The sequence below is a fragment of the Plecotus auritus genome, assembly GCF_963455305.1.
Source record: "Plecotus auritus genome assembly, chromosome: 12".
Classification (NCBI taxonomy): domain Eukaryota; kingdom Metazoa; phylum Chordata; class Mammalia; order Chiroptera; family Vespertilionidae; genus Plecotus; species Plecotus auritus.
The window spans coordinates 34,538,992-34,565,422 of NC_137778.1; the positions used below are offsets into that span (position 1 = coordinate 34,538,992).

Below are 26,431 nucleotides of genomic sequence, written 5' to 3' on the forward strand. Positions count from 1 at the left end.
CTGGAACTCACATGGCAAGCAAGCATCCTGCCTGTCCGGTCGGTCGAGAGGTTCACGACTCTGTCCCTTCCTTCCCGCAGGATGGAACCAGCTTTTCTGCAAATGAGGATGCGCTGCAGAAGGAGCAACAAGGAAGAGGAAGGTTAATCTCTGAAAAGACTAAGAAACGCAGATAACAAAGTCATTCCCTACAACAATGCCGAGAATTACAAATTCAATAACAATTTTCACTTTCCTCACCACTCAGCTCAATGAGAAATCAGAAACAGAAATGCCTTACATCCTCAGGAGCCTCGTCCACCTCGAGGGCACCATCCTCTGCTTCACGTGTGTCCTGTACTTCAGGGGACGACACCTTGATTTTCTTGGGCTCTGGTTCTTCTAGATCTTGAATCTGTTTTACGAAAATGGAAAATATGAAATAATACGTTCTAGGAAATGACTCTTAACCCTAATGACTTAGGAACCTGATGGCCACTAGTACCCTCCACTCAGTCATCTCTCTGATCAAACCTCTTCAGTGGCAGGACATTTATCAGGATATATTAAAGACTGACGGTAACAAATGCATACAAAACCTTGTTGGCTATCCTACCTCCAGTAACTTCCAGAGTATAAGAACTATTATTTAGTAAAAGGTGACAAAATGATGACTGACTTTTCATTAACCTTAAAACCTTCTTAGGTAAAAGGTATTCTAGAGGGAAAGATTCAAACTGGCATTAAGAATTGCAAAAGCATTGCAAGGGAGGTTATACTTTCCCCTTAAATAAAGAAAAGCTAAGCCCTCGCCTACTAATTAGAACCTATCAAAGTGGCTGCTGGACACACCACACACCGAACTCCAGCTGAACCTAAGGTCCAGCCCTGGCTGGTTTGGCTCAGTGGATAGAGTGTCGGCCTGCGGACTGAAGGGTCCTGGGTTCGATTCTGGTCAAGGGCACATGCCCGGGTTGCGGGCTCGGTTCCCAGTAGGGGGTGTGCAGGAGGCAGCCAATCCATGATTCTCTCTCATCATTGATGTTTCTATCTCTCTATCCCTCTCCCTTCCTCTCTGAAATCAATAAAACTATATTTAAAAAAACAAACAAAAAAACCTAAAGTCCAGAACCTTTTCCTCACAAAATCTTTGAGGATCTGAGAAAAAGTTATAGATCTCAGAATATATGTATTTAGAAACACACAAACTTTACAGACTTTTGTTTGAGGGGAAAGAGTCACTGATATTCTCAAGTCCATCCATGGACACCAAAGGTCCAGGAATATTAGGCTAAGAATCCCACAAACTAAAACATTAGCATGACCAGAAGCTAGACGCCTAAAGCTATCCTTCCAAGCCCGAACCCATGAGGGCAATGGAGCACAGAATGAAGAAAAACTTGTTTAGAAGTTGCAGGTCATCAATGTGATAGCATTCCTTTAGTACTACGTGACGCTGTGTGAAGCACTCAGTAATTACATCCGATTCTAACGTCAATGGGCCCCGAAAACCGGTGAAACACGATAGGCACATGATCAGAAAAAGGAATTACCTCTTGCAGATAGGCTATGTCCCAGGCCCTCAGCTCACTGTCCGAAGCCCCCGTGATGAGTCGCTTTTCTTCTGACACCAGAACCAACCCCCACACCTACAGAGTATAAAGAGATTCCAATAATACAACTTTTAAGACCCTAGGATGTATGACATGACACTCCAAAAGCTTCAGTACACTGTCGTGACATCTCTTTGGCATTTGCAAAGTCTAATATTAAGGTAATTCTGGCAACATGGATTGTGAGAAATTCCACTGTTAGAAAAAAATGGCCTATGGCAGAACTGTTGTCTGATAACTTGACTTTTCTCTGCAATTTGCTATCCTTAAATTTAGAGAACAGTGTTCAACATAAATCCTAACAAGAGTCCACTCAAATGAAGATTTTTAAGTCTGATACTTCCTTACCTCATAAATAAAAGGAACTCCATTCATATCTGCTGCATAATATTCAGCCTCAAATACCCAAGAACTAAACAATAAAAATATTAGTACTACTGCAAATCAATAACCAGAGATCTAACAAGCATTTCCTCATTTACTCCAGGTATTGCTTTTGAAAGAGCAGGATGCTTGAACAGAGTAGGATGCAAAGATGTGTAATATTCCCTGATCTCTATTGAAGAGATCTAAGTTCAGGTAACTTTTATAATGACTACAATTTGCTATTCACATGTCACCGGGCCAGGTACTATACACACAGTGTCATTAAACCTCCCTACAATCATAAAGGTGGACACTTACTATTTAAAAACTAGTGACCCGGTGCACGAAATTCATGCACATTAAAAGGGGATTAATTAGAAGAAATAATTTAATTTTGCTATTTGCCCTTTCTCTATAACAGAAGTGTCAGAGATGAAAGAAAATTAGTAAAATGTATATGAAAACCTTCCTCCTGTCAGAGTCTGGGGCTCACCACGGGACCCAGAGTCAAGTCCCCGCCCACTCACATGCACCTCAAAATTGTGTGAGACCCAGACCTGGCCGCGCACCCCGCTCCCCCAGACCTGGCCAGTCCCACCCTTTGTCAAGCCCTGCCAGGCAGGGGGTGTAGCCTCAGGTCCCCTGGCCCGGTGCCAGGATGGGGGGCATGGCCTGAGGTTCCCTGAGCCCAGACCGGGGCAGGGGGCGTGCCTTGAGGTCCTCCGTCAAGCCCCATCAGGTGGGGGACACGGCCTGAGATCCCCTGTCAAGCCCTGCTGGGTGGGGGGCATGGCCTGAGGTCCCCCATCAAGCCCCGTCAGGTGTGTGTGTGTGGGGGGCGCAGCCTCAGGTCCCCCGTCAAGCCCCGCTGGGCAGGGGCGCGGCCTGAGTTCCCCCAACCCTGTCAAGTCCAGCCAAGCAGGGGGGCGCAGCCTCAGGTCTCCTGGCCTTGGTGCTGGGGCGGGGGGGCGCGGCCTGAAGTCCCCTGTCAAGCCCCACCTGGTGAGGGTCGCGTCCTGAGGTCCCCCAGCCTTGCTCTGGGACGGGGGAAGCAGCCTGAGGTCCCCTAGCCCAGCACCAGGATGGGAAGCACACCTTGAGGTCCCCCATCAAGCCCTGCCGGATGGGGGGCGCAGCCTGAGGTCCCCTGGCCTGGCGCTGGGGCTGGGGGAGCAGCCTGAGGTCGCCTAGCCCAGCACGGAAGCGCACCTTGAGGTCCCCCATCAAGCCCTGCCGGGTGAAGGGGGGGGGGGAGGTGCGGCCTGAGGTCCCTGTCAAGCCCTGCCGGGTGGGGGGCATGGCCTGAGATCCCCTGTCAAGCCCCACGGGGGCGGGGGAGGGCGTAGCCTCAGGTCCCTGCTGATTGCTTGTTAAGGCTCCTTATGGGAACTTGGCCTCAGCTGTGGATGCAGCCATCTTTGTGATGGAGTGATGGTCACTTAGCATATTCCCTCTTTATTAGATAGGATGATGAAACTAGCCCTGGCCAGGTAGCTCAATTGGTTGCACCAAAGGGTTGCAGGTGTGATTCCCCATTAGGGCACATATCTAGGTTGCGGGTTCGTTCCCCAGTCAGGGCATGAATGGGAGCAACTCAGAGATCTCTCTCTCTCTCTTCCTCTTTCTCTAAAAAGCAGTAAAAACAAAACAAACAAAAAAAATAATAAAAAAAAATAAAAAGCAGTAAAAACATATCCTTGGATGAGGATTAAAAAAAAAAAAAAAGATGAAACTCATATTCATGGGTTAAAACATATCCAAAGCCAATTTTAAGTAAATGTCAGTATCTGCTGATGGCTGGCACCTCCCCAACCACACTGACCGTCTCTCAAGGTAACAGTGGACGATTACTGCTGCTGACAGCACAGAGCCATGAAAGGATCGGGGGAGAAAACCAGCCTTTCTTGTTGCCCCGAATTCTTTCCCTGGGCCTGGGAGCCCACATGTACCTCAGTTCGGTGGCCAACCATCGTTTTGAAGCAGTGCTGGGTATCAAGGTCCCACCATTTCACCACGGTATCTTTCCCACTAAAAGAAGAATCAGGAAAAATTATTATTAGGAAGAATCTTGTAATAGGGAGACCAAGGTCTCATTTGTAGCCTTAAACAGATAATGTACAGCAATGTCTAACACAGCTATTCTACCCGACTTTCTTTTAAAAAGTAAAGAATCTGAGCTCTCCATGTGAATACTTTTAGGTATGGTATGGCTCAATTGGTTGGAGCATCATCTCATGCACCAAAGAGTGTCGGGTTCAATTCCTGGTCAGGGCACGTGGGGAGGCCACTGATTGGTTTCTCTCTCTCTAAAATCATTAATAATAATAAGCTTCATCTGTAAGCCCATCATGTTTATCATCACAGCACAAACATTCTCGCACACTGTCTAACAGAAACTTCTTAGATCTCCCTGCTCTGTAGACTCCCATGTCATTTTTCTCTACATCCTGAAAATGCCACCTCGGTGAAGTCAATAAGTCTTGATTCCTTCCAATCCATTTCTGTATTTAAGGCCTACTGCCTGAATTATTTTATCAGCTCTTCGTCTGGCTGCTCTGCCCTTTCCTGTTCCCTTGTCACATCCAATACAGAAGTGTTTATCTCAATTTTCTAAGTTTACACCAGACTCAAAATCAGGCTCTTCATCAGCACCCTTCTCAAAACCTCCCATCATCTGGCTCTAAAATTCCCTGCCAATGGGCTCTACTCTGCCCTGCTCCCTCACTAATACAAATCCAATTAAATCTCCTTTCATGACCAAAGTGGGGAAAAACAAAACAAAAATCCCATTTATAAAGTCTTTCCTACAAAATCCCACCTCCTTTATTTTCCCTAAACCAGTGGTCGGCAAACTGCGGCTCGCGAGCCCATGCGGCTCTTTGGCCCCTAGAGTGTGGCTCTTCCACAAAATACCACGGCCTGGGCGAGTCTATTTTGAAGAAGTGGCATTAGAAGTTTAAAAAATTTGGCTCTCAGAAGAAATTTCAATCGTTGTACTGTTGATATTTGGCTCTGCTGACTAATAAGTTTGCCGACCACTGCCCTAGACTATAATGTGCATATTCCAGTAGAATTGCAGTCGTCCTGCTCTCACAGAATCTATTACCTGAACAGGACACACTGGTGTTCCACCCTCCCCACAGGAACAGCCCACCACTGGCACAGCACGTGTGCTCCTTCACAAGTTCCCGAGTCGTTCCTATGGCTCTTCTAGCTACTGCCCGGCAAATCTCAGGACCCCAAACTTTCCTGGGTGGCCATTCCTCAGGAATATTTGTTACATTAGGTTAACCCTATGCAATTGCTGATATCTGACCAATCATTTTTGACCTACACGAATGGAAATTTCAAATGACTCAACCTAGTAGATGTCAGAAGGCCTAAATACGGAGCACGTCTCTTCTCGACAGGCTAAACAAGCGGTCACCAACCAGCGGTCCGTGGATCACTGGTGGTCCATGAGGTCCGAAAGATTGGCGACCGCTGGGCTAAATCAAATACTTAGTATTCACCTCTGCCCACCACTCCATATTGTGATTTCCTAACTTTCCGGAGATCCAGAAAGTGCACAGCTCATTCTATAGAAGGCACATCAAGAGGTTAAGGAACATGGAAAAGTTGGTATCAGAAAATAGAATTTAAAAATACTATGAATAACTCCAGATAGCTTCTATGATACTGTTTGGGAGGAGAGGGGAAGAAGAGAAGAGGAGAGAAAAGCAGAGAACAGAGGAAACTAGAACATGAGCGTGAGTGTAGCGTGGAGAAATGAGTAAGGAATGGAGCAAATTCCCTCTTTAAAACCCTCCACCTAGAGAAGAACTGGAAGCGAAACTTTTTCTTTACCTACTGACTAGCAGGTTCTTTTCTCGTAGGAACAATGCTTGTGTGATGGCGTCCTTGTGCCCCTTTAGACGGTAGAGGCCACTTTCATTGATCACATCCCACACAATAATATCTGTGTCCTAAAGGCATCAAATAATACAGAACTTTATCATATAAAGGCCTAACAATAGGATGTAACATTTTTATTATAAACTTTTATTATATGCTCCTTATAATCACCACAGATACTTTGTTTTATGTTCTTCTAGTCTTGATGTATATATCCAGGTTGATAATTTCCTATTAAACCAACACCATGCTGTTCATTAAAAAACCCTCCCCTTTTTTCACTTAATTCCCTTTTTCCATGTCTTTTCAGACTGCTCTCATTTTTTAATGGTCTCTTAATAATCCTAAGGATATACAATAATTTATTTAAAATTTTTTTCTATTTTAGCCATTTAGGTAGTGTCCAATATTCTGCCATTACAAATATGTGGAAACGGACATTCTTATATATATGTATCTTTGTATATATCTCTGATCAGGATAAATACTATGAAGGGAAAGTCTTGGGTTAAAAGTATCCCTATTTTTCAGGTTTGCAACTCATATCATCAAGGTACTCTCCAGAAAGGGTGCACCAATATCTTTGTCCAGCAGGGGTAGTACAAGACCCATTTTCCCATCCGCTCAGCTCTGGGCACTATCAACTTCTCAAAAACCACTGCCTATTTCACACGCTAAAAATGCTGCCTTGCCCTAGCTGGTTTGGCTCAGTGGACAGAGTGTCGGCCTGTGGACTGAAGAGTCCTGAGTTCAATTCTAGTCAAGGGCACATGCCCAGGTTGTGGGCTCGATCCCCACTGGAGGATGTGCAGGAGGCATCCGATCAATGATTCTCTCATCACTGATGTTTTTATCTCTCTCTCTCTCCCTCTCCCTTCCTCTCTGAAATCAATAAAAATATATTTTTAAAAATGCTGTCTTAATATTTGCCTTGTATTTTCCGAATACAAATGAGAAATTCTGTACATGGTGATTACTGACCATCTGTATCTCTCTCAAACTACCAAGTCATGTCTTTTGTCTACCTTTGGGTCTTATTTTTCACTTTATTGTAAGTTATTAAGAGACAAATGATAGTAAAGCTTTCTTTTGATATAGAAAATATTACATGCTTTCCCCTCGTTTTATTGAGAACAAATTGTTACACATCACTGTGTAAGTTTCAGATGTACCGCGAATGTTTTGATGTACACATATTGTGAAATGATTACCACAATAGGTTGAGCTAACATCCATCTTCTCATATAGATACCAAAAAAAAAAAGGAAAAATATTTTCTGCCTGTGATGAGAATTCTTAAGGTTTACTCTAACAGCTTTCCTATACAGTTTAAAAGTACAAATGTTTTAAATTTAAGTATTCAAATCTATTGATCTTTTTTCCTTTATAGTTTCTTTGCTGATATGTTTGAAATCTTTTTCCACTTGGCACCAGTTACATATTTACTTACATAGCTTCTAGTTTGCTTGAAATATCAACTACTCTTTAATATTATGGCATAAGGTAAAGCTTTAACTTAAATCCCCTTCCCCACATAGTTAGCCAATTGTCTAAGTACCATTTTATAAGTCACCCATTATTTTCTACTCATCAGAAATATCATCTCCAAAATATACTCATTAGGAATAAGAAAGCAGATTTGTTTCTGGAACTCTCATTAAGTTGTAATAATTACCTATTTTGTATTGATATGAAATTAGTATGTTTTCAATTATGACTTCATAGTGCATTTTAATATCTGAAACCTCCTAAAAAAACCTAATCCTGAAAAAAAAAATGCCACAAAACTGAAACTCTTTTATTAGTCTTCTTTCCCAAAATTCTAGTTTATGATTCATGTTTTTTTCCATAGATGTTTTTAAATTATTTGATCACGTTCTAACAACAAAACCCATTGAGATATTTATTTAAATTGCTTTTGCTATACTAATTAATTAGAAAACACTAGCATCTTTTCAATACTCTGTCTATTTAAGCACATGGTTTGTGTGTCTATTCAAATCTTCTGTTACTTTCATTAGTCAAGTTTCATAGTATTTTTCTGTCTGTTACTTATTAAACCATCGTAAATGGAATCTTTTACATTACATTTTCTAACTCTGATATATAGGAAAGCTACCAATTTTACTAAACTCAATGGCAAAGAATGATCATTTTGTCTCTGCCCTCGTGTACTATTTTGGGTAGCACTTCCACAACGATGTTATATAGAAGTGACCAGGAGCATACTCATTTTGTTCCTATAGTTAATGGGCTCTAATCCGAGACTATGACAGAAAACAAAATGAACCTCCCCATTCAGACCCATCCTTCTTGCTCTGTTTCTACCATCTACACTGTTGTGTACATGATGTGCCCATTGTTCATCCAACAATTTTTGTGTATATCCTGCTTAAGCATAGGATTACAGTCCTTTACAAGATCAAAGTCAGGGCACCTGATTGAAGGTCTCACCTTGGACCCAGATGCCAGCCTGCCTCCCAGCTGATCATACTTCAAGGAAGTGATGGCTGCTTTGTGTCCATTGAAGGTTACATTTCCTTCTCCACTCAGGAGACTGAAGATTCGAATAGACCCATCCTCATAACCAACAGCTAAGTGCAGCCCATCTGGGGAGGGGCACAAGCAAGTGACTTCTTGTTTAAGCCCCTGAAGAATAAGGATCTAAAATCATAACAATAAAAATAAAAGTAGAGAAGTTAAGCATGTCATCAAGGGAAGAGTGGGAATAATCAAGCACCATAAAATTAAGAGCACCAGAAACTCCAAATCAGTCTTACAAATAATAATGAAACCAGAATCCATCTCAACTTCTTTAATATAGGAATTATTATTAGTACTGGGCAATGAATCATTCAAGAAAAGGCAAAATTATTTTCTCCAAAGCTCTGCATTAGCATAATACATGCAGAAATTTCCCAGGCAATGGCATGAATTACTAGGTTCTTATCCTATGTCATGAAGTGGTTTTCCATAAAGGGCTGTGAACAGATCCTTGGCTTAACACAGCCCCATCTTCTACGAAACCAACCTATGTGGCACCAGAGTGCTACCGTGGTTTATCCCCAAGGGACCCTGCACAGCAACAAGTATCCAAGTATTAACTTCTTGAAGTCACACAGTGAGTGGACAAGATCAAAAGGCCTGTATTTGGTTTGGGAGAAGTGGTAGGCTTATGCGTTTAGAGTTACACAAAGTATCAAAGCCTAGTTTAATAACCTGAGCCTCATCTGAGTAAGAAGAAGATTTAGTCAACACAGCAAAGAACTATTCCTTTTAAATGCTTCAATTTTATAACTAGCTGTGAGGACAAGTAGAAGAACCTGACAAATAGAGAAGTAGTAAAGCAGAGAAACACACACATGTAGGGAATAATGATTACAAATAATTACCTTAAGTATCACTACAAATAGATCCCTAAGAGGTAAGCTCCTCTTTGGTGGTGGTTTTCAGAATTTTGTGTAGAACACACTAGAACCTGATACCTGGCTATCTAGAACCAAAGAAAAAAGATTTCCCTTCTAGGAGCACACACATACACAATCTGGGCACGAGAAATCGGAGCTCTCCTGCTTCTGCCTCTCCATCCTCAAATACCCATATGTCAAAACACTGACCCAGGTGATTTCTGGCTTACCTTCTCTCCTTTTCTTAAGTCCCAGATGAAAACATGTTCACAGGCTGGTACTGCCACGTAGCGGCCTTTTTCCCCACGAAGTGTCACAAAGACAATATTGCCTTTCTGGCTGCCAATGAGGCCAAAGACTGCGCTGGCAACATAGCGAAGGTACTGCTTGGTGAGCCCCATGTTAGAAGCTCTGAAACCACAGGTGAGGCAGCTGCACAGGCAAACGAAGAAAACTCAGTCCTTTGGGTACGTTGGTTCTACTAGGCTAGCAAACACCAACTGTTTATCATGTGGCTAACTTATATAATTCATGACCTAAAGGACATCTTGCTTTTTTACTCATCAATGATTCAACAAGTAATCAATCCCTCATTCATCAAGTTGCAAACTGCTCACATAGTCATTCATGCCCCTCTCACAAATATCTGATGGCCTCAATGTCGCTAAATTAGCTTCTGTCCATTTCATCACCCTCTTAAGTTTTTACACCGAGACTGAGAGCCTGGGACTGAAAATATTTATCAACGAACATTTATTGTAAACTTACTAATTAGACAGGTACTGATGTAGATGCTAGATACAGGTCAACAAACTCCCTGACCTCGCAGCACTTGCCTTCTAGCACAGTGATTCTCAATCGCTGTAAGTACCCAGCTCACCTGGGGCTCAGGAAAACACTGCAGGGACCCACGCCACCTCCCCCTCCACAAGGCCTATTTCTGATTCAGTAGTCAGGGTGGGGCCCAAGACTTCATTTCTAACAAGTTCCCAAGTGCTGCTGCTGCGTTCCTCGTTTTGAGACCTATTGTTCTACTACAGTCAGGATAGCCACCTCCCCTTGGCACGGAAAATGGCACAGCAACTTGGCACACTATTTTTGAAAGATGCCATAGTTCCCACACTAAGTCAAATTCACTGAAAACACTGGTAATGGATAAGAGAGACAACACGTGAAGGAAGTAACAAGCCAGGCCCATGTGCTCTTGACATGGTAACGTGAAAAGTAAGCCCCCAAACACCCATGCACTTAAAAAAACACAGTAACCACTCACTGACCCCATTTTTCTTAGCACAGTAACCACCATAAAACCAGTTAAAAAATCAAGGAAAGATAATATTCACGTGGTGATAATGCCCTTAACCTACACCATTTATCAACACTTCCCCAATTCATCTTATTCCTTAATTGTAGTTGTTCCTCATGGTAGTCCTTGGCCATCTCCTGACTCTTTCCACAGTATTTTCCTCGGAGACGGCCACATCTTTATTTCCATCCTGTCCACATCGGTGAATACGGATTAGACATCCCCATTAGAATACCTTGCAGCATCACGTTTAACATGTCTAAAAACATACACCTACTTTGCTTCCTGAACCCCTTGTGTTTTGTTTTCTGACTTCAAGACACACAAACCTCCTAGCTATTCAGGCTCAAAACCTTGTAGTAACCTTTGGCTCATTAAAAAACAATATTATAGCTGCCAACACGTGCTTACTATAGCAGCTTCACGACTTACGATGGGCGGGGGGCTTCCCAATAAACCCATTGTATTACTGCACATCGAAACGCATTTAATACACCCAACCTACAGAGCATCACAGCTTAGCCTATATGTGGGCACAAGCATCTAACATGACCAAATGGAGAGTATCGGCTGTGTACTCTCGTGATCGCGTGGCTGACTGGGAGCTGGGGCTCACTGCCCAGCTCACGGAAGAGCATCCTACAGCATAGGGTGGGTCTGGGAAAAGATCAAAATTCCAAGTGCAGTTTGCATGGAATGAATACCCCCCTTTCCCACTATCGTGAAGTAGAAAAATCCTAAGTCAGGACCATCGGTGTATGTTGACTAGTTATGTATCTAACAGAAGAAACGTATACAATTGTCTGGTAACATACAGCAATTGAGTCACTTAAGTGGGTTAATATATGTAAAGCACTTAGAGCACCTCGCGTATGTAAATACCAATATAAAAAAATTCTTCACCATAACCTTACAAGGTAGGTACTGCTGTTATTTTCAATTTTACAGGCCAGCGGAAACCGGTTTGGCTTAGTGGATAGAGCGTCAGCCTGTGGACTGAAGGGTCCCGGGTTCGATTCCCGTCAAGGGCATGTACCTTGGTTGCGGGCACATCCCCAGTGGGAGGTGTGCAGGAGGCAGCTGACCGATGTTTCTCTCTCATCGATGTTTCTGGCTCTCTATCCCTCTCCCTTCCTCTCTGTAAAATATCAATAAAATATATTTTAAAAAAATTTTTACAGGCCAGGAAACCAGGCGGAGATGTGAAACAGCTGGCCCAAAGACATCGAGCACGTTTTATTTATTTTATTTATTTTTTATTAAGGTATTATATGTGTACATATCTTACCATTGCCCCCCCCACACACCCCACTCCCATACATGCCCTCACCCCCCAATGTTTTGCATCCGTTGGTTACCATCGAGCACGTTTTAAATGCCAAAGCCAGATTCCAATCCAGGCTAACGCCAACATTTCTTGTTAACCACCAAGCTTCTCGCGGCCCCGGCCCGCGTTGGCCGAAAACTCCCCCCTCGCCCACTGTCTCTGGGGTAGCACCCTTCCCCCTCTCTCCCCCCACTACTTCCGCTTCCAGCCGGTTCATCACTAAGCTCCGGCACCAGTTTCCCATCTGGCACCTCCGCCTGCATTTTTAAGAAAGTCTTTTCACTTCAAAGTCGTCGTACTACTACTACCAGCCTAATTTTTTTCACACGCGCTGCCCTGACCCCAAAGCCCTTGAAAAGACTAAATGGTGTGCCGTTCCCAAGAACTCATCCAATCTGTCCCTCTTCATTTCTCACAGAAGCTCGCTCGGGTCGGGCTATTGGGTTTCCTTCCGCGTCCTGCCACCTTGCCTTTCACTTCGTTCCTGTCACCTAAACAACAAGCATTCTCCCCTCCACCTATTTGAATCGGCGACATCCTCTGAGGCCCACTCCCTCCGGGGCTGGTCCAATTCTCACGGCCTTTTCCGCAGCCTCAATACTTGACCGTCTTCCATACAACTAGGCATCATCACTGGTCTCACGACCTAACCTTCCTCGGCGCCCCTACCGTCCCTGCTTCCTAAGCCACCGCCCTCCCGCGCCCCAAACACGTTGCTTCCATGCTGCACTGAAGGGCTGGGACGTCCCTAAACCGAGCCTTCAGTCTGGGGAGGGTGAGAGGAATTCGCACACTGACCAAGCCGCCGGAGCGTCCTCGGGAGAGCCGGTGCACACGCCGGCCCCGGGCGTACACGCGCGGCCTCCGCCACGGCAGTGGGGCGCTCCACCGCCCAGGTGTCCCTCCACCCCAGAGACCGACCCCAACTCCCTCTCGCCTCGTCTGCTGCTGGCAACCACGAAGGCCTCTGCCAGGAAACAAAATTGAGGAGCGGAGCACCCCGAGTCCTCACCTCAGCAAGCTGAGTCCTCACCTCAGCTTCCACGAGGCTCCGGGCGCTCGGGACCCGCCCCTTCCGGTCCTCCCCCCCACCACTCTCTTCCATCCGATATTTCCTAGACCTCTATAGGCGGAAATGACGTAAGATCCGGGCTCTGATTGGTGAGCACCGGCCGGGAACGGAAGTCGGTGTTTCGCAGCGGGGAGCCTCAGCAGCTGATCATTCCGGCTTCCAGGGACTTTGATCGCCTTACTCTTCCAGCTCCTGGAAGTGTGGTCCGGGATGCCGATCGGCGGCTTTCTATGAGGAGTTTAACCTGCCTCGCCTGCCGCCCGGATGGGACCGCGGGAGTGAGGTGAAAGGGGGGGCAGAGGCCAGGAGGGGAGGCGGAGCGGGCCGGGGGCGCGGTGGGGGCGCACAGGACTCACCCATGCTGGGTGTGCGGGCAAGGGTCAGTTCTGTGGGTTCTCTGGAAGAATGATCCTTCCCCGCTGCTGGGTTTCTCTTTTCCGATGCGCCGTCGGGGACGGCTTATCCAGGAGGCGAGAAGGTAGGCAGACCCGGGCACAGGGATCGTGATGCTGTGGTCACGGGGGAGGCGCGTGCCCTGGGTGCGGGAGAAAATAGGGCGCGGGATCCCTGCTGGTGATCGTCCCAGAATGGGATCTATATGTTGCCCCGGTGGACTGGGCGTTCCGTGCCGAATTGTCTGGATCCCCGCAGTCCCCGGAGTGACATTGGTCCGGCTTTGTGTTTCCGCTCCCTGGCCGCTTGAGGAGGAAGTGACCAGAGCTGACTCCCCCTCGCTGGGTAACTGGGGCTTAGGTGCTCTTGCAGTTCTATTCGCCTGTATAGTTGGGCTTCCTAGAAATGTTCAGAAATGAGTGCTGATGTCTATAGCTGTGGACAATGAAAGCTAACCTGTGCTTCAGTAGAAAACTTAGCAGGCTACCTACCATCTAGATCACACCCCTTGGATTATCTGATTCTAAGAAAGCTGTTTTACAACTGTGTAAACTGTAGATAACTAATCTCAAATTTAATAAAAGTTGGTGTAAGAGCAACTGCGACTGAGTGCTAAGGTTATGCAGCTTATAACGTTGCCAGTACATACACCATACAAGAGTATAACCCTAATTTCTTATTTAAATTTAAAATTGCTCAAAGTATTAATACTTAAAATTGAAGAAAGTAAAGTTCTTTTAATGTGGTACTACTAACTCACCATTACAGCATGTGCTTTGGATGTTTTTGAATGATGGTGTTGAATTTGACCTGTGCCATTGACACGGTTTAGAAATATTTTTGTTATACTCTATTTATTTTTGACATATTGACTGCTTGTTTGTTTTTTCCATGCAAGTAATTTTGGGGGGAAAAGAGTCATTCTTACCATTTGCATAGAATGACTTAAATATAATGGATTTGATGTTGGGATAAAGGTATTGTGCACACATATCTAGTGTACCCTGAATAAATAGTGAAATTCAAAGACGTAAAGAATGGTAAGCCTGTAATTTATGCAAAGACAGTGAAAATGAACTGGTCGAAATGGGAGGTCAAGCGCAGCTGGTGTGGCTCAGTTGGTTGAGCATGGTCCCTATGCGGTTGGGGCACATGCCATGCAAGGTTGGTGCCATGCAGGGTTGGGGGCTCCATCCCAGTAGAGGGCGGGCAGGAGGCTGCCGATTGATGTTCCCTCTCATGGATGTTTCTATCGCTCCCCCTTCCTTCCTCTCTGAAATCAATAAAAACATTTTTTTAAAGGGAGAGCAAAAGCAAGGACCAGCTCTCTTTGTAATTTCATCTAGGCCTATCTCATCAGTGTAAGCATTTTGAAGAATAAGTACACAGATATAAATGGAAAATGATACTGTTTTCTTTTTATCCAGACAACAATTAGGTTGTTTTGAGACAGTGATCCAAGGTGTTCTGCTTAATTCTACTGTCTTTTTTTAAAATTGGTGTTTTTAATAGAGGAAGTAGGAGAAAGAGAGACATTAATTTTGTTGTTCCATTTACTTATGCATTCATTGGTTGATTCTTGTATGTGCACTGACCGGGGATTGAACCCATCCTTTCTCCTTACCTGAGCCCTCTGTTTGCATTCTTCCCATCACTAGGATTCTTAATCTGAGTCTGGGAACCCTCTCACATTTATTTGGAAATCTGTGCTTGTATGAGCTTATGTGCTCACATTTTGGGTGATGAAAGGGTCTTTATCACTCATGTGATTTTCGAAGGGGTCTGTGACCCCAAGAATGTTAAAAATTATTGTTCCTTAAGGATAAGGAATCAGATTTTCCTGCCTAGCTTGGCTTTGGGGCTCCATTTGCATTGTTGGGGAGGAGGAGATTTAAATTTCTTTTTGGTTAGAAAGTAAATTTCTGTTTAGAGATGGAACTGAAAAAGACTTTACCCTTTGTTAAATGCCATGGCACTGCCCTTAAATGCCATTAAACTCTGCCCTACAGTAAGCACTCCGACTGTTACTTACTACTCATTTAACATCCAGTATCTTGTGGGTCACAATGACTTAAGATCTGGGAAGAAGGGCTAACTAGATGAGGTTGGAGATAAAGGGGAACCCCGAGTGTGTACTGTCAAAGAAGATAGTAGAGTTTCAGGAAGGAAATAATCAATAGTAAATGCAGCTAAAAGTTGATTGGCTCTTGGATTCCACATTGGGGAGATATTGTTGACTTTGAAAGGGCAGTTTTAGCATTGTTGGAGAGATGGAAGCAAAACTGCAGTACGTTGCATAAATGGAAGAATAGGAAGTAGAGCTGCAAAACAGATTACTTTAAAAAGTTAAGCAGTGAAAAGAGTTTCCATTTCCGAAGGAGAAATGGGGTAGGGGCATTTTTTGGGGACTAGGCAGACTGAGGGGAAGGAGATCAAGAAGTTGTGAAAGAGAATTGAGGATACTGCATTCTCTCAAGAACGAGTCAAGTGGAAAGGGAGTGTGGTCTCCATTTGTCCTCTCTTCAGCTTGTGCAGTTCAAGTCTGAATACTTGTGAACAGATCAATAGAACTTGTGCCTCCAGTTTCAAAGGCCGATTTGATGGACTAAATACAAACTTGTAGATAAAATTAGTTTCTTTATTTCAAAATAATTTCAAGGAGTTTTTAGTAGCAAATAAAAATAATCTTCTCAAGCAGTTTTATCCTGGTATGGAGAGAGTAGACAGACATGAGCAGAGCAGGAATGTAGGCCTTTAAAATCCATGCTTTCTCCATCTCCTTCTCTACTTAGTTCAGACCTTTATTATCTCTTACTGCTTGATTGACGTAAACTCCCTGCTTCTCATTCCATATTTCCGCCACATTATCATTAGACTGAACTCTTTAAATTGTACAAATTACTTATCTTTGTATCTCTTGCAGCACCTAGCACTCCCCCTCCCGCCCCCCCCCCCCCCCCCCAATTAGCAGACACTATGTGAGTGTTGAATGAATATTCCTATGTTTTTGGAAAGAAGAATTGGTGGTCTCTGTGATTATTTTAGTGGCTGTAATTCTCTGAAAAGAATTAGTGCTTAAATAATCCCTCTTCCTATTTTAGAAAAGGTGGAAAAAATTTAGAGAGAAAAAACTTAGCAATCCTTTGTTGTACATTGATTTTTATGGACTGTTTAAGTGACTATAATAATACAATATACTGTTAGGGCACTTCACAGTAGGGTTTAGTTCTTTGCTCTAATAGAAGTAAAGTAATATCTGTGCTTCTCTATTGAAACATTGGTTTCTTTTTCTCTTAAGCTCAAGTCTCCAGTGAATATTGAGTTGCTGAGGAATTCGGGAAAAGACTAGCTGAAGTTCCCATTCCATGGATCCCTTGGGTGCACCTTCCCAGTTTGTGGATGTGGATACACTGCCAAGCTGGGGTGACTCTTGTGAAGATGAATTAAATGCTTCTGATACTGCAGCCGAAACAGACACCATTAGATCACCTTTTCTCTTTAACAAGACTATCAATGGAAAAGTGATTCTTTGGTAATTCTTTGGTTAAATCATATCACCGTATGATAATACATTCTCAGGACTTCTTCCTAATTTCTTTTTTCTCAGAGTTTCTTCTAAACTTTTTTTGTAAGCCCTAGCATTGTTGAAATGTTGTTTTGCATAGACATATGTGCGTCTATTAAGGTATAATTGACATACATAAACTGCACACATTTAAAGTGTACAATTTGGTAAATTTTGACATTTGTATATACCCATGAACCCATCACCACAATCAAGATAGTGAATATATTTATCACCCCCACCAAATATTTTTTGTGTCCCTTTGAAATCCCTTTCTCCGGTCCTTCCCTGCCTCCACATCCCCAAGCAACCATTGACCTTTCTGTCACTATAGATTGGTTTGCATTTTCTAGAGTTTTACTACTTTTTAGTCTGGCCTCTTTCATTCAGCATAATTATTTAAAAGTTCATCTATCTTGTTGAATGTCTTAGTAGTAATACATTATTTTTTATAAAAAGCTTTATTGAGATACAGCTCGCCAATTTAGATGATACGAGCCAGTGGTTTTTAGTATATCACAAAGTTGGTAATCATCACCACTGTCAATTTTAGAACGTTTTCATTGACCCAAAGTTCTATGCTCATCAGCAGTCACTACCCACTTCCCTTTTCTCTGCCCCCACCCCCCAAATACACACATGCACAATCTCTCAATTCTAGGCAACCACTAACCTACTTTCTCTCTCTATAGCTTTACCTATTCTGGACATTTAATATACATTGAATCAATTGTGACTTAGTGTAACGTTTTTAAGCTTCATCCATGTTGTAGTATGAATCAGTACTTCATTACTTTTTATGGCCAAATTAAATCCCATTGTATGAATACACCACATTTAGTTTATCCATTTATTAGTTGATGGACAGTTTAGTTGTTTTCACATTTGGGGTATTATAAATAATACTGCTGTGTCTAAACTCTTTAGACCAACCACTTCTGCCCTATGAGCATTTTGTTACAATGAAACTAATGTGAAGGAAGCAAAGGAATAACATAGTTTTATTTGTTTTAGACTTGTAGGAATTGCTTGAAATATTTATCTAGGATGCCAGATTAATCTTTCTGAGAGTAGAATGTTTTGCAAGAATTAGAAACTAGCTTTCTTATCTCCCTCCTCATCCCCACACTTGCTCTTTATTTATTGTTTGCTCAGGAAAGGAGATGTGGCATTGCTGAACTGTACAGCCATTGTGAATACCAGCAATGAAAACCTCACAGATAAGAATCCTGTGTCAGAAAGTATCTTCATGCTGGCAGGGCCTGATTTGAAGGAGGAGCTCCAGAAACTTAAAGGTGAGTGGATTTTCTTGAGGACTTACTGCTTAGGGAGAGTCTCGGCAGGAGCATGGTGGACTCTGGAATTGAATGAAAGCAGTCTGTCTGGAATCCAACACCGCCTTTCAGTACCACCCCCTTTCTTCACATTGGTTGCCCCATTTCCGCACACAGTTAGGTTCCTCTGGGTTGCTAAATCAGTTACTTCTAGGTCACTGACTGTCTGCCTTCCAAAATTTTGATGCTTATTTGCTTCATGTTCTCTCCCATTCTTTTCATCTCTGCTTTCATACCTCTTGTATTGCTCACTGTCATTTTGGGAACAGGTAAATGTGTGTAACCCATATTTTTAGCTGAAGTTTCTCAATGTTCTTATATTTTCTCTGTGTCATGCATTGTTTAGTTGTTTTCTTTCTAACACCACCATGACGTATGTGCTCCATTGCTCCCAGGGTGCCGGACAGGTGAAGCCAAATTGACAAAAGGATTTCATCTAGCGGCCCGGTTCATCATTCACACGGTGGGACCCAAGTACAAGAGCCGCTACCGCACAGCAGCTGAGAGCTCCCTGTACAGCTGCTACCGAAACGTCCTTCAGCTGGCCAAGTACGGCCTTCTCACTCCCTGGCCATAGCAGGCCATACATTGCTAAAGGCCCTGCTTTTACAAGGAAGCCTAGCTCTGGAAGTCAGAATTTGAGGGATTTAGATAATTTCGGAGGACCCCGACGATAGACTCTATTGTCTTCTCAAACTTAGCAGTAAAAGGAATGACTTTGGTGACTTGAGAATGTAACTTGTTCTCATTTTACTCAGTCTTTATATGGAATATATTTCCCCCAAATGGTGCAATTAAATTATAAGTTAATATATTTCTTAAATACAGCAATTGTGTTAACTACTATGGTAGATTTGTTGAAGGGACAAGGAAGGAGAAGTTAAGCTGCATTTTAAAATTAGTTGTGGATTGTGAATGTTTGTAGTGTAATTTTTGTGTTTTCTGTGGGGTTGCAGAGAGCAGTCAATGTCTTCTGTTGGATTCTGTGTCATCAATTCTGCAAAACGAGGTTATCCTTTAGAGGACGCCACACACATAGCCCTTCGTAAGTAATATTGGAGATGCTGTGCGTAAATTGGCTTAGCACTTCATACATGGGATTGGGGGCGTGGACATAAATTGAGTCTTAAAAATTTTTTATCACTAGTGAAATAGTTATAGCCAAAGAAGAGTTGTTAACCAACCATGGCACCTGGAGGGACGCTTGTATTGATAAAGTGTAAAGCTCTCAATTTACTTTCTCGTGTTGATATTTTTATCCATTTCAATGGAAGATATGCCTATTAAAATGAGACCAAGCTAAGAAGTATGGCCAATACATTGGGTATTTGAATCCTAATTCAGAATAATCTTAATGGGCTGCAGCAGTAAAATCAAAACAGATTTTATAATATCAGATTCACATAGCACTTCGCAGTTTAAACCACAGCATCTTTCAGATGCGCCATTTGAATATATACAACCCTGATGTTCGATTTAAAAAAAGACTGAGCTCAATCATTAGGAGCCAGAACGTCACTTAAGTAATATACTAGTAAAAATAGGACGTTCAGCTTGAGAGGGCTGGTGATCTCACTGTATTATATGCAGGTTCATTCCACATCTAGAGTGTTGTATGTAGTTCTGCATTTCACATGTCATGAGACACGGACAAGCTGGAGGGCAGATGGTTTGAAACATTATTGTATTGCTCCTAAAGAAGAGCATGCTTTTAGCATCTATGGGGCCCGTCTTGAGGTGTTGAGGAGTCTCATTGTGGACTTATTCTATACCGAGTTCTTAGAGTAACGGTTCTTAACCTCTTTGGGAGTCATAAACTACATTAGGCATCTGATGAAAGAGAGCTGGGGACCCTCTCCCTAGAGGAATGCACATGCATATGGAATTTACATGCTCTCTCAGGAAGTTCACCAGTCCTTTAAGGATTATAGATAAAATCTCCAATAGTAGAATGCAGGTATGAGACAGAGTAACAAGGGAGGAGATGAGGTTCCATTTGAGATAAGACTGACAGTAATAGAAAGGTGTTTTAAGTGAACTTCTTGTCATTGGGATATTCATACAGAAGCCAAATGACCATCTATTGCAGATATTTCTCATTTGGGAGGGAAACTATACCAGATGATCTTTAAGGCCCCTTTCTATTTCTAGAATTTAAAGATGAGAAGCTATTTGTCTTTTTGTTATCAAGTTGTAGGAGTTCTTTATACATTCTGGATACAAGTCTCTCTTCAGATATATGATCTGCAAATATTTTTCTCATTCTGTAGATTGCCTTTTCACTTTACTGATTGTATAATTTGCAGGAGCAATCTCACTTGGTTAGGACGTGGGTGCTATTGATAACAGCAGAGAAGGGGCATATATCTACTTTTGAAGACCCTCCATTCTGTGCCAACTCCAAAGTATCCACGCCCCTTCTCAGAGTGGAAGCTTAATAAAAAACTGATTTCTTTATTATTACCAAAGTAATGCATAATCTTTGTGAAAAAATACAAAAGTATCCTGTATAATAAAAGTGTAATATGCTAAGTGTCCAACTGATCAGTCAACTGCTCAACCGCTTGACCAGTCGCTATGACGTGCACTGACCACCAGGGGGCAGACGCTCTGACGGGTAGGTTAGCTTGCTTTTCTTGATGGGTGGGGTCCAGCTGATTGGGAGTGGGTGAGAGGGCTGAACATGCCCTGGAGCCCTCCCGCGGTCCCTCCTCCGGCTGGCTGGCCAACCTCCTGCGGTCCTTCCCTGGCCGGCTAGCCCCAACCAGGACTGGGCAAGATGGCCCGATTGGCCCTGATCACTAGCCAGGCCGAGAGACCCCACCTGTGCACAAATTCGTGCACCAGGCCTCTAGTATAGAATAAAAGTTGACTTTCTTGTCTTAATCCTGTACCTGCAACCAGGTCCCTGCTCCCTGTGTGTATATAGATATATGATTTATTAACTGGAGAATGACATTTCTTATCTATTGTCTTAAAATTTTTGGATTTAACAATTATTTCATACATGTTTTATAAGCTAATAAATACATCTGATGTATTATTAAACAAAAAAATTAATATGAGGAGCTAAAAGTCTTATATTCACCAAAAAATTACAAAGATATTAGCATGTATAGCATTTAGGGCAAGGGCTTGGCCTCAGTCTTAAATAGTCTTATTTAATAATTAACTATTTTAAAAACTAAGATCCTTACTGCTCAAGGATTTCATAGTAAATTTATATATTTTATAGATAGAGTATTATTTATATATATTACATTAGACTGAACTTCTTGAGGAGCAGAGATCTTACCTTTTCATTGAGCAGAGACCTGAATGAAATGATTAGTGATCCATTACAAAAATAAAACTTTGAAGAGTTTGATTTTTCTTCATATGTAAGTAACTTCTTTTTTTAAAAAACAATCTTTCTTTGTTTTTTCCTTAGGTACTGTAAGGAGATTTCTAGAGATTCATGGGGAGACCATTGAAAAAGTAGTATTTGCTGTCTCTGAACTTGAAGAGGTATTTTGCTAATTATGTTGCATTGTTTAAATCTTACAGACCAATATCTCTTATGAATAGAGATGCACAAATCTTTAACAAATTATTAGCAAACTGAATCCAGCAACATATAAAAGGGTTACCAAGTGGGATTTATCTCAGGAGTGTAAGGTTGGTTCAACGTACAAAAATCAATCAATGTAATGCACCATAGTAATAGAATAATGGATAGAATAATAATAGAATCAAAGATAAAACCACATGATCATCTCAGTAGAAGCAGAAATTGGACAAAACCTAACAGCCTTCCATGATAAAAGCACTCAACAAACTGGGAATAAAAGGTAACTTCCTTAACCTGGTAAAGGGCATCAGTGAAAGACCCGTTGGTGATTAGATGTGACATTGTAGGTTCATCATTTATAAGACATATACCACTCTGGTGGCTGTGCATGTGTTGGGACATGGGGGGATATGAGAAATCTTTGTACCTTCTCAGTTTTGTCTTGAACCTTAAATTGCTTTTTAAAAAAGTCTTTTTTTTTTTTTTTAAATGAGCAGAAGTTTTAAATAGGCATTACTTTAGAAAAATAATGACCAATAAGCACATGAAAAGATGCTCCACAACATTTGTCATTAGGAAAATGCAAATAGAAAACACTTTTCATTCACTAGTATGGCTGTATTTGCACAGATAATAACAAGTGTTGGTGAGGATGTAGAGCAATCCAAACCTCCATACATATCTAGTAAGAATGTAAAATTGCACAGCTGCTTTGGAAAACAGTGTCATTTCCACAAAGTTGAACAGAGATTTCAGTCTTAGGTAAAGACAGAAGAAAATGAAAACATTTGTCCACACAAACACTGTACATGAAATATTTATGTCAGCATTATTCATAACAGCCCAGAAGTGGAACAACCAAATGTAATCAACTGATGAGCTGACAAATGTGAATGTACATACAGTGGAATATTAAGCTATAGGAAAGAATGGAGTACTGATACAGGCTACCGTGGGGGTGAACTTTGAGACTGTTACCCTAAGTGAAAACAGCCAGGCACAGAAGCCCACAGACTATATTCCATTTTTATGAAATGTCCAGAATAGGCAAATCCATACAGACAGAGAGTGGCTTAGTGGTTGCCAGTGTTAGGGAGGGAGGAATGAGGATGACCTAGCTAATGAGTTTAGGTTTTCTTTTTAGGATGATGAAAATGTTCTGGAATTAGAAAATGGTGATGGTTCTACAACTTTGTGAACATACTAAAACCCATGGAAGTATAATACTTTAAAAGGGTGAATTTTATAGTATGTGAATTCTATCTCAGTTTTTTTAAAAAAGGCTATAAAAATGGTGTCACTTCTTATGTGTCTACTTTATACATGAAAGATGATGCAATATTACAGGTGAACAATAAGAAAACTGACATGATTTCTTGAATGATTTCATTGTTTTTCTAAGCAATTCTATCATTCTTTGTTTTTTTATACTGTTTTAGTTTTTTTTTTAGTATAGTTGGGAATAATGGTTAATGATAAAATAATTTCTAGGATGATGAAAAAGATACAGGAAAAATAAGAGCACTAAATGCCTCTAATGTATCATGGATTTATAAATGAGTCAAATGAACCAACTCATGGAAATTATAAAATAGAATGAGTTTCATTCTAATTTAAAAAAATTTTCCTTTGTTCTTTGGGAAACCTCTAAAGAAGAATAAAAGTCTTGAAATAGCAATTCTCCATAATGAGTATAGAAAAAATACTCAAAAATTAAACCGGGTCAGTGGACCTTGATGGCTCACTGAGGATTGTGGAGGAGCATCTGAGCCGAATCTTGAAAGACATGTTGTTAGTAAGGTGAGGGGTGGGGAGGGAACTGGAGTGGCAGGACCGACACATTCCAGGCTCAGTCACGGGGAATTGCCAGAATGAGAGTCATGTTTAACTAGCTAATGATGTCCTGATCTTGAACACAAAACTGAAGGAGGTCCCAGACAGCATCTGCTCTGAGCTTAGAGCAGGGGAGCTCTTCCTCCCTGACGGAGGCTCTCTTCAGTGTCTGAGCAGCACTAAGCACTGAGGTGCCTGCTTCATTACTTCGTGATTGGTCACAGAACGTCTTGCTTTTCCGACACAGGCTACTTACCAAAAGCTGCTCCCTCTGTACTTCCCAAGGTCATTAAAGGAGGAGGGTCGGTCATTGCCGTACCTGCCTGCAGATATTGGAAATGCAGAAGGGGAGCCTGTGGTACCTGAAAGGCAGATTCGAATAAGTGAGAAACCTGGTGCCCCGGAAGGTGAGTTCTGTCTTTCTAATCTCCCTCTCAAGGAAGTGAAGGGATTGATCACAGAAGTGGGGAGTAGTATGTGTCTGTTAGTGTGACACTGAGATCAAGACCAACTTAGAGGTTTTTAAGAGTCTTCTTTTTTTTAAAAATATATTTTATTGATTTTTTACAGAGAGGAAGAGAGAGGGATAGAGAGTTAGAAACATCGATGAGAGAGAAACATCGATCAGCTGCCTCCTGCACACCTCCTACTGGGGATGTGCTCGCAACTAAGGTGCATGCCCTTGACCAGAATCGAACTTGGGACCTTTCAGTCTGCAGGCCGACACTCTATCCACTGAGCCAAACCGGTTAGGGCAAGAGTCTTACTCCTGTTAAGATTTACTCTTTAAATAAAATAAACATTTTAAATACACCCACATGTATATGTCAGGTCTGTGTTAGGCAATAGAAATTCAGAGGTGAGTATAACAACATTCTTACCCTCATGAAGTTGATACAGGACACTGTTGAGACAGTAGTCACGTACATTATCATCTAAAACCGTGGTCGGCAAACTGCGGCTTGCGAGCCACATGTGGCTCTTTGGCCCCTTGAGTGTGGCTCTTCCACAAAATACCACAGCCTGGGCGAGTCTATTTTGAAGAAGTGGCATTAGAAGAAGTTTAAGATTAAAAAATTTGGCTCTCAAAAGAAATTTCAATCATTGTACTGTTGATAATATGGCTCTGTTGACTAATGAGTTTGTTGACCACTGATCTAAAACGTTCAACAGCTTCAGCAAGGTCTTCTAAAACCATACCTAACATCTTCCTTCCTTGGTGACCTGACCAAAGGACTGAAGTTTATGTGCTGGCCAATCAGGTGCTCCCTCCTTAAACAGCTCTGGATAAATGAACCCAAACATTTGTTGCTTTCCTTTATTATTTCAAATCTTCAGATGCCTAAATCGGATTTCATTTTCATTCTCAAAATATACCCTAAATTCTATTCTTTTGCGTTAGCTCATAGTCATCCCTGTTGGGCATTCACAGTCTATTTGTAGCATTTACAGTCAAGTTTTGTCCTCAGCTCTCCGTTGCTGGTATTTTTGTTACAGACGACCAAGAAGAGGAGGAAGAAGGCTTGGGAGCTGACCTCTCTTTCATTGGCTCTCATGCTTTTGCCCGAATGGAAGGAGATATTGATAAGCAGAGAAGACTGATCCTTCAGGGACAGTTATCAGAGGCAGCCCTACAGAAGCAGCATCAGAGAAAGTAAGGCAAACCCCTCTGGCCTGAAAGACGCAGACGGACCTGAGAAAGAAGAAAGGGTCTTCCAGATGCTAATACATTGTGTAATACATTCCAGTTTATTCCTCGTGACAGTCCCGTGAGGATAATGTTGTCCCTGTTTTGTGGTATAGAAATTCAAAGTTAATTTATCAGCGGCCACAGTTAGCATGTGTTGAAGCCAGTGTTGAGATGCATGTCTGACTTCAGAGTTCCTGCTCTTTCTACGATAATTGTGGTGCTGCTGGGTGAGGTTCTGTTGTAAAAGTGGAAACTAGGGGACGGGAATGGCAAACTTACAAAGTTTTTACCCGGCTTGACTATGTTTATAATTAAAACATAATCTACAGTTTTATTACATTTAAAAGGCTTTATTCTCGATTTATCCTCAGGACTTTATAAAGGCATTTTATTTCTTTCAGGTTTTTTTTTTTTTTAAAGCAATTCTGAATAAATCCTCTTTGAAACAAAGAAAAGTAGCTTTTGTACTTCTGGGTAAGCTTTTCCAAGGACTGGTAGTTCTTGGAAAGCTAGCTGCTTTTCAAAAAAAAGTTAAAGGAAAGAAAAAAGTCATAAACTATACATGGTTAATATCATCCATTACCTCATAGGGTTGGCTGAGGGGATGACAGCTCATACAGTTGTGAACATTAAATAAGATACTGTCATGAGCTTAGCACAGCACCTGATACTTAGCAGGCTCTTAAACTGGTCACTGCTATTCTCTTCAATACTGAGCAAATCGTGGTCTAGTTTACCTTTGCGCTTTGATACTTGCATCCCTTTGGGCTGGAATACTCTCATCCTTCATTTCCTGCCCATTCTCCAGGTGTCGGCCCAGAAGGGACGGTTTCTGGAAACATACCTCGCTGGAGATAAGTTGGAATAGATGGAATAGAGTCTGGAGTAGATGCTGCCTCCTATATGCTTTTTCAGATGCTAATTAACCAAAGCCTAGCATAGCATTTATCCACTATAGTTAATGATGTGTGGTTGTTGTCATTCTCCATCTGTAAAGTGGGAGTTGGACTAGGTGATCTCTGGAGTCCCTTAGAGTTAGAATTTCGTGTCTCCTGAGATCCTGGTCTTCACTTTATTCTGGTTTCATTTATATAAACAAAAG

At 42.1% G+C, this 26,431-nt stretch overlaps 2 protein-coding genes across 5 annotated transcripts in view; one reads left to right on the forward strand and one right to left on the reverse strand.

Moving 5' to 3' along the window:
* The window catches only part of WDR3 (WD repeat domain 3), a 32,072-nt gene extending 19,096 nt beyond the window's left edge, over positions 1-12,976 (reverse strand). Inside the window, exons 1-8 of one of the 2 annotated variants that reach the window (XM_080647432.1) lie at positions 12,905-12,974; positions 9,490-9,691; positions 8,307-8,516; positions 5,805-5,923; positions 3,908-3,986; positions 1,533-1,628; positions 281-394; positions 12-113 (exon numbers count right to left, since the gene is read on the reverse strand). In XM_080647432.1, the coding sequence (XP_080503558.1) occupies positions 12-113; positions 281-394; positions 1,533-1,628; positions 3,908-3,986; positions 5,805-5,923; positions 8,307-8,516; positions 9,490-9,660 (891 nt within the window). In that variant the 5' untranslated portion in view covers positions 9,661-9,691; positions 12,905-12,974. Of the gene's footprint in view, positions 1-11; positions 114-280; positions 395-1,532; positions 1,629-3,907; positions 3,987-5,804; positions 5,924-8,306; positions 8,517-9,489; positions 9,692-12,904 lie in introns of both variants that reach the window. The other variant, XM_080647433.1, reaches the window with a different exon arrangement.
* A 60-nt stretch (positions 12,977-13,036) lies between these two features.
* Positions 13,037-26,431, forward strand: part of GDAP2 (ganglioside induced differentiation associated protein 2) — a 34,604-nt gene continuing 21,209 nt past the window's right edge. For all 3 annotated transcript variants that reach the window (XR_013959510.1, XM_080649398.1, XM_080649399.1), the window contains exons 1-8: positions 13,037-13,247; positions 16,656-16,889; positions 18,078-18,217; positions 18,652-18,805; positions 19,213-19,301; positions 21,687-21,763; positions 23,887-24,046; positions 25,137-25,293. Coding sequence is in view for 2 of the 3 variants with exons in the window: in XM_080649398.1 (XP_080505524.1) it covers positions 16,723-16,889; positions 18,078-18,217; positions 18,652-18,805; positions 19,213-19,301; positions 21,687-21,763; positions 23,887-24,046; positions 25,137-25,293 (944 nt within the window). In the remaining variant the exon portion in view is untranslated. The remainder of the gene's footprint in view (positions 13,248-16,655; positions 16,890-18,077; positions 18,218-18,651; positions 18,806-19,212; positions 19,302-21,686; positions 21,764-23,886; positions 24,047-25,136; positions 25,294-26,431) is intronic.